The 17,795-nt window shown below is 38.5% G+C and overlaps 1 protein-coding gene across 1 annotated transcript in view; it reads right to left on the bottom strand.

The window, feature by feature from the left end:
- Positions 1-15,915, bottom strand: part of LOC123780713 (ankyrin repeat and sterile alpha motif domain-containing protein 1B) — a 371,480-nt gene extending 355,565 nt beyond the window's left edge. Inside the window, exon 1 of the mRNA XM_087868839.1 lies at positions 15,583-15,915. Within this exon, the coding sequence (XP_087724965.1) occupies positions 15,583-15,786 (204 nt within the window). The 5' untranslated portion in view covers positions 15,787-15,915. The remainder of the gene's footprint in view (positions 1-15,582) is intronic.
- Between the last annotated feature and the right edge of the window lie 1,880 nt (positions 15,916-17,795).

Raw genomic sequence — 17,795 nt, 5'->3', positions numbered from 1 at the left:
ATCCCTTTGCCAAGCCTCTTCCTTTCTCATTTCAAAGAGTGCTCTCTAAGACACGAGGAAGACCCTATTTAGTACTGTCATTGTCTTGGTTGTGGGGTAACAGGAAGCTGAGGAGCCTTAATTTTCTGCATCTAGACTTTGGCTCTGAAGACTGCTATTGAAATGGTAACCTCTGATTACAGCTTTTTAATGTGCACTGTTTTCCCTGAGCTGGAGAACAATCTTCTGAATTAGTATCAATAAAATGATTTCTAACGGGATCTCTGACACCAGAAGTTGCCACTGACGCCAATGTAATTACTATCTCTGGACCCGGCCTTCCCAGGCAGCACAGATAATCACCTACAACCATAGGCTGGTGATTAGCCAGTCAGTCAACTGACATTGAGTGCTCACTGGGAGGTTCTGTGGGGGTGACAAGGGAAGAGAAGACCCTGCAATGACCATTCCTCAAGGCACATAAAACTAAAAGGAGCTGAAGATGCAGAGATTCATACGTATCAAAAGACAGAAATAAATAAACATATTCTTGGTTACACAGACAAGGTCCTGGAGATCCAAGTTGGATTGGAAAAAAAATGGACTCTCCCTGATCTGGCCCATGTTGACGTCTCTGGTTTTATGTATTGCCTCCTTTTGTTTTTGCCCCCTGCATCCCGACTGCACCCAAACCTCTGGATGTCCTCTTATGTGCCTCTATGCTAATTAGGTGCTGTTTCATCTGCCTGAAGGTTGCTCTATCACTCAGCCTTTGTCAGGCTGCGAATCTTCCCAATCCATCAAGAGTTAGTGTAAATCTGACCCCTTCTGTGGAGCCTTGCCTAAGCTACTCATTTTGATGCTTCTACTCTACTCTGAATTATAGTTCCAATCAGTTGTCGTGCTGAAGTAATCTGTCTGTTTTCATGTTTGTTTCTCCAGTACATTGTAAGTTTCAAGAGAGGAGGGGCTGGGTATGTTATTCATTCCAAAAGAATTAAAGTAGTTAATACATGTAAAATACTTAGAACAGTGCCTAGAATATAAGTGTTATATAAGCATTTATAATTATTATCATTATTATTATCATCATTATTATGATCAGTCTGTGTTTAGGAGCTTCAGGATAACGTCTGGCATGTGAAAGTGGCAGCTAAGCAAATGCTTCTTCATTTGAATTACTGGAATCTTTGAAACAAGCTGAGTTCTAGAGATGAGGAGATTGGTAGGTATTTTTGCAGTGGTCATGGTTCCAAAGTGCAAGTGAGGATGACGTCTTTAGATATTGGTAACATAAAGAAGGGAATACCTTTGAAGAAGCAAAGGATCTAACAGGTGAATAAATTTAGTTTTGGAGGATAGGAGGGTATTCCAGATGATATGAAACTATTGAACACAGATTTGTTGTTTCTTTGCGACAGCATACTAGCCCTCTGATGCGCTTGTTTGGAGAAACAGTTAATATAACTCAAGTAACTCCATTTTCTTCAGTATTACCTGGAAATAGAAGGCCAATCAGTCAGGCAGATGTTTCTACGCTCATCCTCCTTTGCTGTTTGTATGTGCGATGTGCTCGTGTGTGCTGCCATCTGGGTGAGCTTATCTGGGCACAAATAGGATGGATCATTAAGCTGTCTTTCCATATGGTGCATGAGTAACATCTGAACCATGATTTCACAGGTAGGTAGCACTTTCATTCACAGAGATATTACATGAACCCTAGGATTGTGCCAGATCAGTATTTCTTTTGTTCAAACACTACATGCATTTTGCAATCTCACCACATTTGCTTATGATTTCATTCAACCTTATATCATTGGCCCCATTCTTCTCTGTTTACACAAATCCTATCCAAGCCCATTTCCTTCAGAGAGCTTCCCTGACCACTCTGGCTCACAGACATCTTCTCCTTTTCAGGGCTCATAGAAATTCATAGATTCTAACATTTATTTCTCCCATGGTTATGTCCTATGCTGTGAAAACACTTACACTGTTGTCCTTTATTGCTATTTGAGTGTGTACAGCTATTTAGCAAACTTAGGCCAGTCTCCGCTCCCTGAGAAGACTGTAGGATCTTTAACAGGAGCCTCTATTATGCCTCTTTGTAGTCTCTGCCACAATTGGCACAGTTTGATGAGTACAGTAGGTATACAATAGGTATTTCCTTAGGAATGAATGGATAAGTCTCCCAGGAAATCCATTCAAAAAGATTTTCCTGGGAGCCCCCTCACAAATGCTTACCTACTTTCCACTTTCTATTGTTAACACATGTTAAAGGATAAAAGATGCAGGTTTTAAACACATAGATTTATATTTTAAAATGCTATAATCTTCATAATCTATGTTTATTAATATACTTCCTAGTATTTGTTCATATACTTTACATTCTGAATGCAAGTTTAGGTTAGGGATACTTGAGGACAAAGCTACTAGACTCTTGAATATTTAAATATACTCCTAAAAATTAATTATCACAATTTGATCAACCTTACTTAAGGGAACATCTTATTGCTGTGAGCAGGTGGGTGTCCTTGAGTATGTTTCTTAGGGAAAGTCCTAAATGCAGTCTAGTTCCTTGGAAGCCCACGGTACTCTGCCAACAGCACGCACTACTGCATGGCCGCTAAGCCAGAAAGGCTCAGTTCTTTGAGTATATGTACAGTTGATTAACCAGGGTCTGTGGTGAGTAAGAGTGAATTAAGGTGACATAACTTTCTAACATCCTCCAGAGTTATTTGATATAAGGTCATGAGATAGGTGGGTTGTAAGTGTTTTGGTGTTACTAGCATAATTCGAGTAAGCGTTTTCCTTGTATCCAGTGTATTATGAAGGCAAGAGCAATGAAGCCTTATGGCAATTTCTGTGTATCATTGTGCTGTCAGTAATTCCAAAGTGGCTTGCCAGCTAAATGGAACAGTCACCCTCATGATTCATTCCTACTGAAAGCACACTGCTAGCCTTAATCTGGTTCTCACCACAACCTTGTAAATTAGGTTTGCACTTGGGAAACTGATGCTCATGGAGGTTAAGTGACCAGCCCATGATCTCACACCAACTAGAAGGAGCCAGACTATGAAAGCAATCCTGTACCTTAAAGTGCAGTAGTCTTTGCAATTCCTACCGAACATAATGATTAAAAATCTCAAACAAACCCTTGACATGGTCCTGCAGTTTTACTCAATTTTCCTAGTAAATTCTCTTGCCCACTTTCTGAAATGACTCTATGTCTCCTCTATCTTCAAATCTTCCACATTCTTGTCTCATAATTCACTAGAAAATAGAAACCACTAGAGCAAATATACCTTCATATTCTCATCACTCTCTATAAAGATCATTACGTACCCATCTTCTGTCTTCCTTACTATTATAATAGGAACATCCCCATCAAAGACAATTCCTCCACTTATCTCTGGATTTCAAATCCTCTCACAGTTTTCATTCACTCAGTCCTTCTTTCTTCTCCAATATCAGTATCTCCATTTCTATCTGATCATTCCTTTTCATAGCCAAACATGACTCCAATCTTTCCTGTTTAAAAAAACCTCCCCTTGACCTCCATATCACCCTTAGCTACTTGCTTATTTCTGTGTCCTCATTCTCAGCAAAGCTTCCTTCAATAGTTGTGCACTCTAGTACTTCCTTAACGCAATGCATTATGGCTTCTGTACCTCTTACTCCACTGAATGTGCTCTTGTCAAGTTCTCCAGTGGCTTTTATGTTGCCAAATTGGTGGCTCTTTCTCTAGTCTCACTTCACTTGATCTCTCATCACCATTCTAGTCAATTGATCACTTTCTCATGGAAAAAATTTTGGGGAAATATCTTTCCACTTTTAGACACTTTGAATTTGAGGTGTCGATACAATATAGAAGTAGAAAATTTTTGACTTTGTTGAGTGTGAAGTCGCCTAAGGTGAATGTGTGGAGTAAGAGAGAAGAGATGAAAAGGGCTAAACCCTAGGGGACAGGAAGAGGCAGGGAAGTCCCAGAGAAGGGGTGACTACTAGGGCAGGAGATGCCATGGATACAGAAGCCAGGGAGGAAACAAGTGGTCAACAAAAACAAAGACCACAGAAAGATGGAGTAAATAAGGACTGGAAAGAATATAGTGTACTTGGAGAATTAAGAGTTCATTAGTCACCAGTTATAAATAATTTCAGGATGTTAACAAAGGCTAATGTATCAAGGCCTGACTATTGAAGAGCAAGCCAGCAAGTGTAGACATTTCTTTGGAGAAGCTTGGTTGTGACGGGAAGAAGAGAATCTAGAATAGACATAGGATTAAGGGAGGGTTTTGAAAAAAAAATAGGTTATATCTGAGCTTGTTCAGAGATTGCAGAAAAGAAGGCTTACCCAATGTCACACCACTTATGCTAGAACTGAGAATAGAATTTATTTAGTCTCCTGGATTAATTGAGATAATATATGTATAATAGTTTAAAGACTATAAAGTGCAATAGGAATTTAAATATGGTATTCTCATTGCTAGTACGTCATAATTAATTATCAGGAAATAAGTGGATTACATTTTTTGACTGTATAACATACCCTCCATTCCATTTCCCCCCAAAAGAACCTCATTATTATTTATCCAGCAGTTCTCAAATGATTGAATTGATATGAATGATCTTCTGCTTGCTTTTTCTTTTTTTTTTTAAGAGGGGGTATTTCTGGAGTAAATGTTGGCCAGCCTGTATTTTCTTTTCACTTGTTCTAAGCTAGCAGATAACTGTATGGGTCATAGTTACAGGCCTGATGAATACTAAATGCGCAGATCCTTCTTTACAGGATTACTCCTTCCTGATAAAAGAGTGTGTAATATAACTCCTGTCAAATAAACTTGAGACACTCTGGATTCTAGGCCTGTTATTCCCAGATCTCCTTCGAAACTCTGGAAGGAGAAACCTAATTCTTTTTGCCAACCATCTAAACAGACATTGGCTTGTAAACACAAGATGTTCCACAATGCTTTGGATATGAATCCTAATCATCTTTGCTCAGTCTGACAGAAGGTAAAAGTTTAACAATCTGAAATTTAATTCTGTGGACTCAAGGGGCAGAAATCAATGACCTGATATTCAGAGGCCTATATTAATTATTCATTGTATTTTTCTTTTCTCCTAATACATCTCTATAACTTCTAAGTAGAGTCATAAGGGCTCTTGTTTCTCAATACGCTCTTAGATCATACGCTCTTAAATGAATGGATAGTTTCCAATATCTTTGATGTGTGTGGTACATTCTCAGATTAGGAAGTCTGGGATGAAGTCAGCCACAAGTATGCAATGACCTAGAAGGTATTATTTCTGTGTCTCTTTAGCTTGAGTTTTCTGGAGGATAATAATACATAAGCAATTCATAATGACAACCCATTACACTTTAGAAAAGATTATACTGAAGGGTAAATCATGTCTTCCACAAACACTACCCCTGTTTGATGCAGTATCTCCTGTATTCATGGAATGACCCCCACTTAGATGGTCTCATAGTCTGAGGACAGACTTGACCTGGAGGTCCATTTTTTTTTTTATAACCCTGTGTATAGTTGGAAGTTTCCTTAGTCTTCCTTAGACCTCCTAGACTTCCTAGACTACCTTAGACTTTCCTTAGACTTCCTAATCTCTGCATGAGGCAAGGTTTTTCTTCTCTCCCATCTCTCTTCTTGGTACTCTGAATCATCCCTCCAAACACAAGGAATGCTTATGCTACTTTTGTTTGTTCAGAGCCCACACCTTTCTCAGCTCACCTACATTATGTTGACCCAGCAAATCTTATTGAAAAATTTTTTTCCCTTTGGACTCAGATTGACCTGGGTTTGAAGCTTAAGTGCGTTGGACCAGATATTTGGTTTCTCTCTAAGTTTTGTAATTGGTAAATCTGGAATAGTAATACATACTTCATAACATTTGTGGGAGAGGTAAATATAATGTATGTAAAAAACATATATAACAAGTTTTTGTTAAACAGTACTTATTTTATTAAATTGGTCATATTGGGCTCTCCTACCAAATAGTTATCAAACATAAGGATGGCAAACAAATGGATATTTCCTGGAAATGTGATTTATTTAGGGGCCAGCAGAGCTGCAATGTAAAATGGAAAGAGTGTAAGGCTAGAGGGGCAGGAAGTTCTTGGTTCTGGTCTTGCTGCTTCTCATATTAGCTAGCAGCATGACCTTGTATACAATTACCCATGCGTGCAAAACTGTAAGCTATCAGGGAGACTGCATTTATCATTGATGAAAGAACAACATCAGATTCTTTGAACATTTTAAATCTCATATAAACCTCAAATAGATTGAGCTTAATTCAATTAATCAAATATTTATTTTGTGACCATTATGGACTGTGCTTGGCAACAGGATGGATAATAAAGGATACTCCTGTACATGCATTTATTAAGGACTGCTATGGGCTGAACTGTGTTCCTCCTAAATTCATATGTTGAAGTCCTAACCCTCAGTACCTCAGAATGTGACTTTATTTGGAGACAAAGTCTTTACAGAGGTAATCAAGTTAAAAATGAGGTCATTGGGGGGGGCTAATCCAATATGACTGGTGTCCTTATAAGAAGAGGAAATTTGGACACAGACACACACACAGAGAAGATGATGTGAAAATACAGAGCTACTGGCAAGTGAGGGCCTAGAACAGATCCTCCCCTCACGTCCCTCAGAGGAACCAGTCTTGCCAACACCTTGATCTTGGACTTCTGGCCTCCAGAGCTGAGACAATAAATTTCTGTTGCTTAAACCACACAGTTTGTGGCACTTTGCTATGGCAGTCCTAGCAAGCTATACAAGGACCTATTATGTGCCAGGAAAATAGTACTGAACAAAACACTGTTCTTTTTCTCAGGGGAAGGAGTAAGGTAAAGAAGCAGATAATTCAGCCTTGTATGATAAGACTGCTCCATTACAGGTGTATATAGGGTGCCATGGGAGGCCAGCGAAGGATAGTTGAGTAATACCACAACAGAATTTGTAAAAGCCTCCCCAGAAGAAACCCTATGCTGGGCTTTTGAAGTCAGAGTTACCCAGGCTAAGGATGAGTGCAGGAAGGGAATGTTCTGCGCAGAGAATAGTGTGTATAAGATGCAGTGTGTGCAAAGACATGGATTTGTGATTAAGTATGGCATGGTTGTAGAACTACAATAATTCAACATGGTTAGAGCTTAAGAGGGGTGAAGGATGAAGCTGGAGAGGTGGGCAGGGTCCAGACCAGCAGAAGAAGGCTCCACAGAAGAGGTGGGGGGGGGGGGCAAGACCTTGAGGAATGGGTCTTTCTTGAATAGACAGTTTGGAGGAGACAAGTTATGTTAGGTAGGAGGGGAATTATGAAAAAAGGAAAGGTATATATTTGGCAGTGAGTGTTCCAGTGTGATTAGAGCAGAGGCCCTCTTGAGAAGTAGTAGGGACGAGGTAGAAAATTAAGAAGTAGGATAAAGAAGTTCCTCAAAGGACCAGAAGTATGACAAACTGGGAGTGCTTCAAGGGCAGGGCTGGTGTCCTCGTCAATGTCTGCAATTTAACAGGGGCTCTCCAAACATTTGCTGAATGAGTGATGGGAGGAATGAGGAAATAATGTGGTCGTAGTGAATTGAGCAGGGACCTTTAGATCAAAGAGGTTTGGTTTTGAAATCCAGGTGATGAAGAGCAATTTTTTTTGAAACTTGTTGAGTTTCATTTATGAATATATAATAATAATTCTCTTTATAAATATGGGAAAAGTAATACTTATTGACAGTGATATGGTAAGAATTACATGGAATAATTTATATGAAACCGAACTGAACTTTAAATCCATCCAATCAGTCTTTATCAGAGGCTACTATGTGCCAGGCACTGCACTAAGCTTTAGAAATACAGAGATAAATAAGACCTGATCTCTGCCTCTAAAGGAACTCACTTTCCAGGATTGGAAGCAGACACCTGAGCATATAATTGCAATGCAATATAACAGAGATTAGCACAGGGCTAAGGGCGGGGTGCCAGGGGTGCACAGAGAGAGAGAGTGATTATGCCAGCCAGATGACAGGGTGGTATAAGGAATTACTTCCTGGAGGAAGTGATGCTCAAGCTGAATCATGAACAATGCAGCACAATTAGGTGAAGAAGGAAGAGAAAGGAGTTCCAAAGAAAGTGAACAATCGGCTCCCTTTGCAGCTGTGTTTTTCTACTTCCTATGCCTGTGCAGTGCTCTTGCCGAAAATACACTCCCGTCTGATGGATTCAAGCGAAAACACCCTCTCCAGCTCTTATAAGACTCCTGAAGGCTGGCTCTTGCTCGGAATATCTTCAGCTATTGACCAAGTTCTCTTTAAACCAAACAGGCCTTCAGGAACCTTGCTGTAGCCACCTGCCAGATTCCTTCACTCCCTTTCTCTTTCCTTCTTTCTTTTCTTCCTTTCCTTCATCCTTATTTGCTTTATTCTTTCTTTCTTTCATCAAACATTTACTGTGTTTCCATGTGTAAGTGATGAGTTGTCCCTGGAGATACAGAGGGTCAAAACATATTTCCAATTCTCAAGGAGTTAAAAAGAATCAAGTGTGTGAGCAGCAACTATGGCTCTTTGACCAAATCTGCCTGCTTTTGTAAATAAAGTTTTATTGGAAGACAGCCACATCCACTATTTACATATTGTCTATGGCTGCTTTTATACTACAACAGCACGTTGAATAGTTGCAACAGAGACCACTTTCAAAGCCTAAAAATATTTACTATCTGGCCCTTGAGAGAACAAGTTTGCTGACCCCTGTTCTACTACTTGCATGTGGGCGAAGTGGTGGGGGTGGGTAGACAAGTAAATAGGTGATATGACACAGCGAAATAAGTAGTTAAGAAAGGGAACTCCAGAAGAAGGTTCTTGACCCATACTTGGAGGGCCAGGGAAGAAGTGACAGCTAAAATAAGTGACAACTAGGCTAAGAACTGAAGGATAAAGAGGAGTTGAGAGGGGAAGGAAGGTCATTCTTGGCAGAGAGCAGCATGTGCAAAAGGCCAGGCAGTGAAAGGTAAAGACACAGTTCTCTAGAACTGTAGAGATAAAATGGTAACAGAGGAGGTTGAAAAATAAATTGGGGCCGGGCAGGTCATAAAGGATCCTGCATATGAAAGCCATAGTAAGGATTTTGGAAACATAATCTCCCATAGGTAATTGAGAATCACTGAATTATTTTAAGCAGAGCAGTGCTAAAGCAAACGTGTGCTTTAGAAAGAGCACTCTAGCTGCAGTAATACTTAACATTTGTTGGGCATTTGTTCTATGCCAAGTCTGAGCTAAATGCTTTGCATGCATAGATGTATATGGAAATGTTTATGAGTAGTTGAGCCGCATTGGAAGCCAGGTAGAAAGAGGGAGAGTAGCACAGCTATGGATCCATGAGAACTAACAATGTCTCTAATGGATGGACAAGTAGAGCACCATGCACATTTAGAGGCAGGAGAAGAATCAGAGAACGGGAATGATTGGAAAGGACAGTGTAATGTCACAGAACCCCAATAAATATCAATAAGGGAGTGAATATCAATGAGTGAGGGGTAAAAATAAGACACTGTAAAGAGGGCAAGAGAAATGAAGTGAGAAGAAAGGGGGCTGGGATTTGGCAAGAAGCAGGTCAGAGCTGATTTCAGAGAGAACAATTTTAGCAGAAGAGCTGGGAAGCAGACAGGATTATAGGGGTTAAGGAGGTGACTAGAAGTGAGAAATGGGAGGTCATTGCTTGTGAACACTTGTTTGAGAGATCTGTCTTTTTAAAGAAGCAAAAAATTTGATCGTGGCTGGATTTCTTAAAATTAGTCCATAATTCAGCAGTTTGAATAAGTTTTCTATTTCATGAAGTAAATTCCCCTTCCCAAATCGCTGGTCATTTAAAGCAATACTGGAGATGAAATTATGCAAATGTGCTACATGACTAAATTAAAGGCCAATTCATGTGAGCGTGAGTTAGTAATGGGAGTTGTAGTACTGCGTTATTAGAAAATGGGGCAGCTTATTTTAATGCTTAAAAATGTAACTGGAGTAACTTCCAGATGGAAGAAAAGGCCTCCTCGCTATCACCAGATTAGAACTGCAGCTAATGTTTTTTTCTGAAAGCCATTCTTCTAAGATGGTCATCCCTGAACATGCCCTCATTTCTGACTTTCCACTGCACAAGCAATCAGTGTCCTTCCAAAGGCTAATGAGATCTACAAGAACAATTAACAGCTCTGCCAGCACCAATATTGTACCCTGCAACTTTAAAGAGCTCAAAATATTAAATAGCAAGTCCAAAGAACATTTCTCCTAGATCCCTCATTAGATTGATTTTACAGATGAGTAAACCGAATCATAGAGAAGCGAGACAGTGGAAATGAGAAGTCTTACTTGAGTTCTCTCTCACACCACTGCGAGGCTGTTGCCTATTACATTTGTAATTAAGCTGTTGTCCAGATAAAGAATGACTCCCTCTCGGCGTTGACTTTTGGGTGACGACAGATTTTAAATGCCCGTAGTTGAAAAAAAAAATATATATATATATAGTTGTTGTTGTTGTAATTGTTGCAGAAGTGCATGTGTAACGACTAGACTGAGTTTGTAAAATGATAGCTGCATGTTCACTGGAAAGCCGCCCACTTCAGAGCCCAGACTGCTTCAGAATAGGATGGTGTGAGGAGTGTGGCAGGTATTTTTTCTCTTGGACCTTTAAATCTCAGTAACTTTATAAAATTTTCTTAAGCAATGTTTGAAACAAGAAATCATCTCGAGGGTTATTAGGCTTACCCTTTAGGGACAATATATTTTTCTGCTTCACAAGTTTAACTTCTTTCTTGGATCATGACATGCTGCTAAGATGCTTAAAAGGTCATTTTATCAGGTCAACTGCAAATGGTGCTCTTATTACAGAAAAGTTATATACAAGAGGAAAGAAGTAAGTACATTAGCATGTAAAATGCACCACAAAAATGGAAAAGAAAATTTCAACTAAATACTTATATGATCAATCTTCCTTAAATCTTTTGTCCAAATGGATGACTTCCAAGAGCTCTGTGGCTGCACTCTTCAGTGTCACTCTGACCTTCAGGAAGTCCTTTATGAATGCTACCCACCCAAGTGTACAAAAATGCCAAATCACATAGGGCTCCTGGAATCATTTTAGTTTTTACTCTGTAAAGAATGCATTTTGGACATCTTAATAATGGTCAAAGCATCCTAAGCCAACCTAGATGGCAACTGCTAGAAACACAGGAAATGCTAAAAAAAAAAAAAAAAAAAGAGTTGGCATAATTTCATTCTTCCCCCTTTTTGATTAGAGTTTACAAATATAACTGTCAGCTAGTTATCCTGGTGAGGCTATGAGTCAGTCCTCCTCCGAAAATATAAACTTTTTAATTCAGTTTTTGGACCATAAATCTACCATAACACTGTCAGTGTTTTGTTGTTATCAGTATCTTTATCTTACTTTACTCCCTGCTATGATAGATTTTATCGCTTCCATTGCCTACTGTAATTTGTTGCTGAAGAAAACAATTGTTAGTAAGTAACATGCTGAGGGATGGTGATTATATAAAAGGATGAGGGGCAAGAGCCCTGTGATAGAACATATGTGCGTACCTGTGTGTGTGAACACATGAAGGAATGAGTGTCTAATGTCATGCAAATAATCTGATAGGTCTGAGAGCAACACTGTAACCTGCTAGAGGTCAAGGATCATGGATTGTTCACTGTTACATTCTCAGGAATTAACACAGTTCCTAGCATGTATGAAATGTTTGGAGAGTTTGTTGCATAAATGAATGAAGGGTAGTAATGCTCCACGTTCCACTGGCAAAACAAGGCTTCCAATCTAAAAACGAGGCTGGAGATCCAACTACAAAAGTCTACCGTGCATCCAGTTGTTACGGGGTGATGTTTATGTGCACAGAATTACGCTCGGAGTTGTGAGAATAACCAGAGAATTGAATACACAGAATGTGGACTTGAAGAGTTTCTAGTCTAGTGGGAGAGACAAGATATATATGAGCGAAAACTTAACTTCTAATTCTAGAGAGTGAATAATGGCATGCCAAATGTAATTTCTCATACCAAATACAACCACTACATGAGTGCAGAGAAAAGAGAGGCTCCAGAGGACTAGAGTCATTAAGGAAAGCTACATAAACAAGGCAGGAATTGAGTTAGACGTTTGAGGATTAAAAAAAAAAAAAAAGAGGGGAAGGAAAGGAAATCACTGTCCAGGGTGGGAGAGGAGAGTACAAATGACCAGTCATCAAGAGAAGAATAGAGAGTTTGCGACTTAAAATTTAGGAAGCAGTCATCAGACTTGGAAAAAAGAGACGATGATAGAAACATATCTAATAAGGAAATAAAGAAGCACGTATGTTTTGTATACTAAACACTTCATATCTAAACTCCTTGGTTTAAAAAAAAAAAAGTAATGTCGAAACATAGACATATTTTAGGACCCGGCAGCATTCCCAGAGGCTAGTGAGTAGCACATGTCTCACTAGGAGGGAGCTGACCACATATGACTTCAGAGGGCATGAACAGGTAAGTAGGGCTTGGATAAGTCTTCAGACGAAGGATTCTGTGTTGAAGGAGTTTTGATTACAACATAGATCGAACTCTCCCAAAGTCTTAGGTAACGTGATGTAGTTTTGTAGTTAGTCTTTAAATTTTATCAATTTCCATTTATTTTATATATTTAAGGATACAGGAAAGTCAGAACCGTGTGCACAAACATCAGCAAACCAGGACCAGGTACATAAAGAAAAAGTTTGGAATTCTGATGTTCAGATACTGAAAAAAAATTTACACAGCAGTAAAATCAAGGATAAATATTAAGAGCCCAAAGGGGAAGCCATAATTGATAGATATGCAAAAATAAATGGAGGTCCTACTTTTCTATGTCTAGGAACTGATGTAAGAAATCTTTATTAAGGTTAATCACAGCCCTGTGAATAAATCATCCATATATTGTATTTATGTGTGAGAGTATGTAGAACAGAGTTAGTAAAAATTTTTTTAAAGCTTTCAATAAATACTTTGAAAGTCACTTATAGGGATCCTTTAAAACATTCATTAATGGAATATTGATTAAATGAAAAATTAACTATTGAGACTGTTTCCTAAATAAAGTATATCTATGCATGGATGTACAATGAAGTTTCAAGCAACATTAATTATCAGCTTTTGATGTCTCTACTGTCTTGTTCTAAAAAGCTAATAAGACCTGCACTACATCACAGTTAATGGGAGTGTGGTGCTTGTTGCTTAGGCAACAGGATGAATAAATGCAGGTCAGAATGTGCTTCAAGAAAAATAAAAGCTAGAATATGATACTGAGTGGAGACTAAGCAGGTCTAAAAGATTTTTCACCCCATTAATGAAATCTGTTTTTAAAGTGGGCTGATCATATTAGTGTACTTCAACTAAATTCATAATTAAATAAATAAGACTTTGGAAATCAATAAATAATTTTTATAAAGGTAGAAACTAATTTTTATGATACCAGTAGCAAATAAATAATGTATAGCAGCATACAAAGCAATAATTGATGAGACTATTTTATGGTTTGCTCAATTTTCATATTAACTCCACTAAATGATCAAAGTTTTTTTTTTTTAATTAATTCTGTCTCACGAAGAAAGTATTTGATTGACTCATCTGAATTAACTATGTTTTCTCATTTCCTGGAAAATTATATATAAAACTTAGAATTGCAAAAATAAAGACCATAATCTATGGAGAAGCTCAGACCTTGGTTTTTTCACATATACCCAGGATTTTTGCCTCCCAGATACATTTTGGAGTACTTATACATAATTCATTCCTGAATGTTGTTTTACGACCTCGAAATGCTTATTTGAAAACTGTTTGATTAACCTTTCAGTTTTGGGCTTTCAAAAAGGGGTTATATTTGCTCAATTGTGTCCAATATTCAGAGGAAAATTATGCTGAATTAAAATATTTGGAAGTAGCCAAATAATCTAGAGAATCCAAAGACCTACCTAGATTCTCATGGGACCAGAATAAATTTGGACAAAGGTTTGAGGAGTGGGGATGAGAAAGTCTTATCTCAGGCAGAGACAGAGAGAAAGAATAAAGACATCAAAATGTGCACTAAATATAAATAACCACGAAAAGACTTTCATTCTGTTTGATAGTTCCCTGAATTCTTAGTGTTCTCTGCTTAGTGTCCTAAGTCTGTCCTAAATCTGCTCTGTGTCCTAAGGCTGTCATAGCAACTGAAGAAATTTCACTTTTTTCCTATTTCAATACCCACGATATCTTGTCTGTCTAATCTGTGACAGTTCTCTTCAACATGAGAAAAATAACAATAGCTGCATATCCCTTTTTACAAAGGGATATGTAAAAAGCAGGTCCATAGAGAGTTCTATGTATATAGTTACTTAGGACTCTTATGTCTTCCTACATTTATATAGCTTTTTACAAAAGCTCATGGAGCATACACTTTTTAGGAAAAGAGGCAGAAGTTTAACAATTTGACTAATTTTTAAATCTGTAATAGTCAAGTCAAGCTTGGAGAAAAATAATCTCAAGTGGAAATAAAAAAACCTAACTAACCCTCATATCTAGTTATCAATTCTGGCATTAATAAGCTTCAGGTGTCTGCCCCAGCATTTTATTTAGAAATAGCTATTAATTATTTCTGCAAGCCATGTGTGTGCTACATGACCAGATTATGCAGCTCTGTCTAAATTTAGGGATCAGTAATACGTGTGATGAGAACTTAAAAGCAAGGAAAGGTAATAAGGACTGTGACGTAGCTTAACAAGGGAAACTGATGAGCACTGGGGGAGGTATATGAATGATTAGAAAGCTGTATTATGGGTCTGCACATCTCCCCACCCTCCTTCCTCACCTATATTCATCACAGTGAGAAGTTTGCACACCAGCTTTAGACTGCATGCAGACCAGTATTCAGAAGTACATGAATATACTTAGCCCACCAGCCTCTCTTTCTAAATACTGACAGGTAGTTGATGGAAGTGTTTGCTTTTTTATCTAAAGTAATAAATAACACTTCAGTGCTCTTCAATCAGCATGTGTAAGTAAGTGAATGCTCTCCATAATTGACCATCTGAAGCGGTTTGCTAACAAACTAAAGGTCGTCCACATAATTTAAACTGCTTATCGAACAATTATCAGGAAAAAAAAATAATCTTCACCCCGTAAACATAACAAATAGTCTAATTAATCACTAAATGCTGATGCTCGAATGAAAGAACATGTTTTAGGAATCTAGAATTAACTGAAGAGTGCTATAATCTAACTGGGTATTCTGAGATGACAAATTTATAAAAATCACACAAAGAATGACAGGGAGAATATAAATGTTAATCCTCTTTCACTGCCTATAAATAGTACTCTCACCGGTTCATTCACATAATACATATGTATATGGATGCCTATAGATCTCATTTTTCAGCAAGTGTCTATATGTACACAGTAAGTTCCGTCCTAAGGGCATCCGATTTTCTGATGCAGTTACATATATAAATTGACCGGTTTTAGTGCAAATCAGGCTGCCTCTGAGCCGTGTAAGACACATAAGAAGCAAAGACAGACAAAAGGCAGCTCCGTGGACACAGAGAGCGTCTTACCATAAACTGTACATTGTCAAATCCATTAGCCATCAGGTGGTTCTCGTACTGAGGTAGCCCAATGCTTTCCAACCATTGTCCCACTGTTTGGACGGGGCATCTGGGTCCTGTAAGAGGATGAAGAGGGAAGCGTTTAAGCAGGGAGTAGCCGTCCACTGGGTAATAGCGGTAGTCCTGGGCTGAGAGGTGGCATTGCCACATCATGCTCCTGGGAAAGTTGCTATCAAAGGAGCCCGCCAGCTTGACAGATTAATGTTCTCAGCGAGAGAGCAAAGTCAGAAGTAAAACATAGTTTGCCAGGCAGGCTGTGGAGTATGACTTGATCCTAGCTCCACATTTCTTACATATTAATCTTTACTACCGACCAGTACGTCATACAGCCCCCAAAACCAAGCAGCAGAAGAAGGCATATCAAGCTGTCAGCTTAGGCTGGTCTGCGTTCTATGTGATTGTTGGAGTACTCCACAATGAGCAAGGCACGGCCAGCAGCCAGAATTCTTTTTATCAAGTACTCCTACACTCATCAGTATGCAGCTCCATGCTCCTTGCTCCCCCTCGCTCGCTCCCCTTCATTACCCAGCCCAGGCTACACCTCGCATTTTCAATAATAGCCATCAGATAAGGCAGATTTTTTTTTGTCTGCAAGCTGTAAGCCTGCTGCTGCTGCTTCCTCCTACACACCCATCCAAGCGTCAATCCTGAATGATGAGAGCAGTCAAAACAAATGCAGAAAATAGCAAGATTCAAAAGCAAACCAAAGTGCTTAAATCTGAATTGAATCTTCATCCTGGTTATACGTTACAGGGCTATTTGTTGTGGAATTTTACGTTTCAAAAGACACCAGGAAATGCAAAGCTTTAACTATAGCTTATAGCGGAGCTCACTACAGGTTTCCTTTTTCCTCTCTTTTTCTTCTCTTTCCTTTCTTCTTTTCTAACTGCAGCACAGATAAAATGTTTCTGATCTAAAGCTTTGCAGGGCTTGGAGAATAATTATTCTCTTTCTTTAACATGCTGTATCAAAATGAACCTCTCTGAAATAATTTTTTCCCTTCTGAATTACTGCAAAATACAGAAACTGCATCGCGATCTTGAAGTCAAGATAATTCATTTCTCATTTGCAGGGCTTCTCCCAAACAAAAATATTATTAGGCACAAGAAATCCTTTTCCCCTCTGATATTTATAACCCAGTCTACCAGGGTTAGCATTCTAAATTAGCTATAAAGGTAACATCACTGGGTAGAGATTTTTAATAAAGAAGAAGAGCCCTAACCAAAAATAATTCAAGAATAACAGATGCAAATGTGTGAGTTTTACTGAATGGCAGACAGATTGGGTAATTTATTTAATAATTGAGAGAAACCAGAGATTAATAATAGAACCCATAGAAAAAATAATAGAACCCATAGGACTAAATCATAGGAAAGAATAGACTCTTACTTAAGATTGGGAGAGAACTTTAAGAAGGGTTAGTCTAATCTCTCTCTTAAGGCAGAAATCCCTTGTCACAGGGTGCTCAGAAGATTATTATCCGATTTATGCTTGAATACTGCCTAGAATGGAGCTCTTACTCCTTATCAGGAAGACTCCACTTATTAGATCTTTTACTCCCTACCTGACTCTTACTCACTCGTTCCAGCTCTAACTGAAACAGTGGGAACAGTGCCTTTTCTACATAAAGTGTTTTAAAAATCAAAGATAACTCTCATCCCCCCAGAACAGTGCCAGGCACATAGTAAGTGCTCAATAAATATTTATTAAATAAATGAAACCTTATTTTTCTTCTTTCTCCAAACCTTATCTTTCTCTTTTTAAGAACTTTGTCAGCCTCCCTGGCACACAGACATTGAACTTCAAAACATCTTGGACTCCCTCTTTCACGGACTGACATGCATTCTCAAGTTCTAGTCATTCCTCACCAGGGTGTTTTGCATCCATTCCCTGGATTCTATTTCCTTTTTCATGTTTGTGGAACGGCCATCTACTTTGATTCTGCTATCTTATAAGATGTCTAGGCCCATGTGACCTGATGCAACAATAGTGTCTATATTGGTTTTCCTATCTCTGATATTTTAAAATCTATTTTATACATGGGTGTTGGACTAATCTCTCTAGGATAGTTTTGATAATTATGCCTTGTTTCAAAACTCTTCCATGGTTTTCAGTTGGCTTCAAAATAAACTCCCAGCTCCTTTAATGACATTTTGGGGTCT

The sequence above is a fragment of the Ursus americanus genome, chromosome 17, assembly GCF_024610735.1.
Source record: "Ursus americanus isolate L20-20 chromosome 17, mUrsAme1.1.p, whole genome shotgun sequence".
In the NCBI taxonomy this organism is placed as follows: domain Eukaryota; kingdom Metazoa; phylum Chordata; class Mammalia; order Carnivora; family Ursidae; genus Ursus; species Ursus americanus.
The sequence above is the reverse complement of the archived record's forward strand: the minus strand, read 5'-3'. Positions and strand labels throughout refer to the sequence as shown.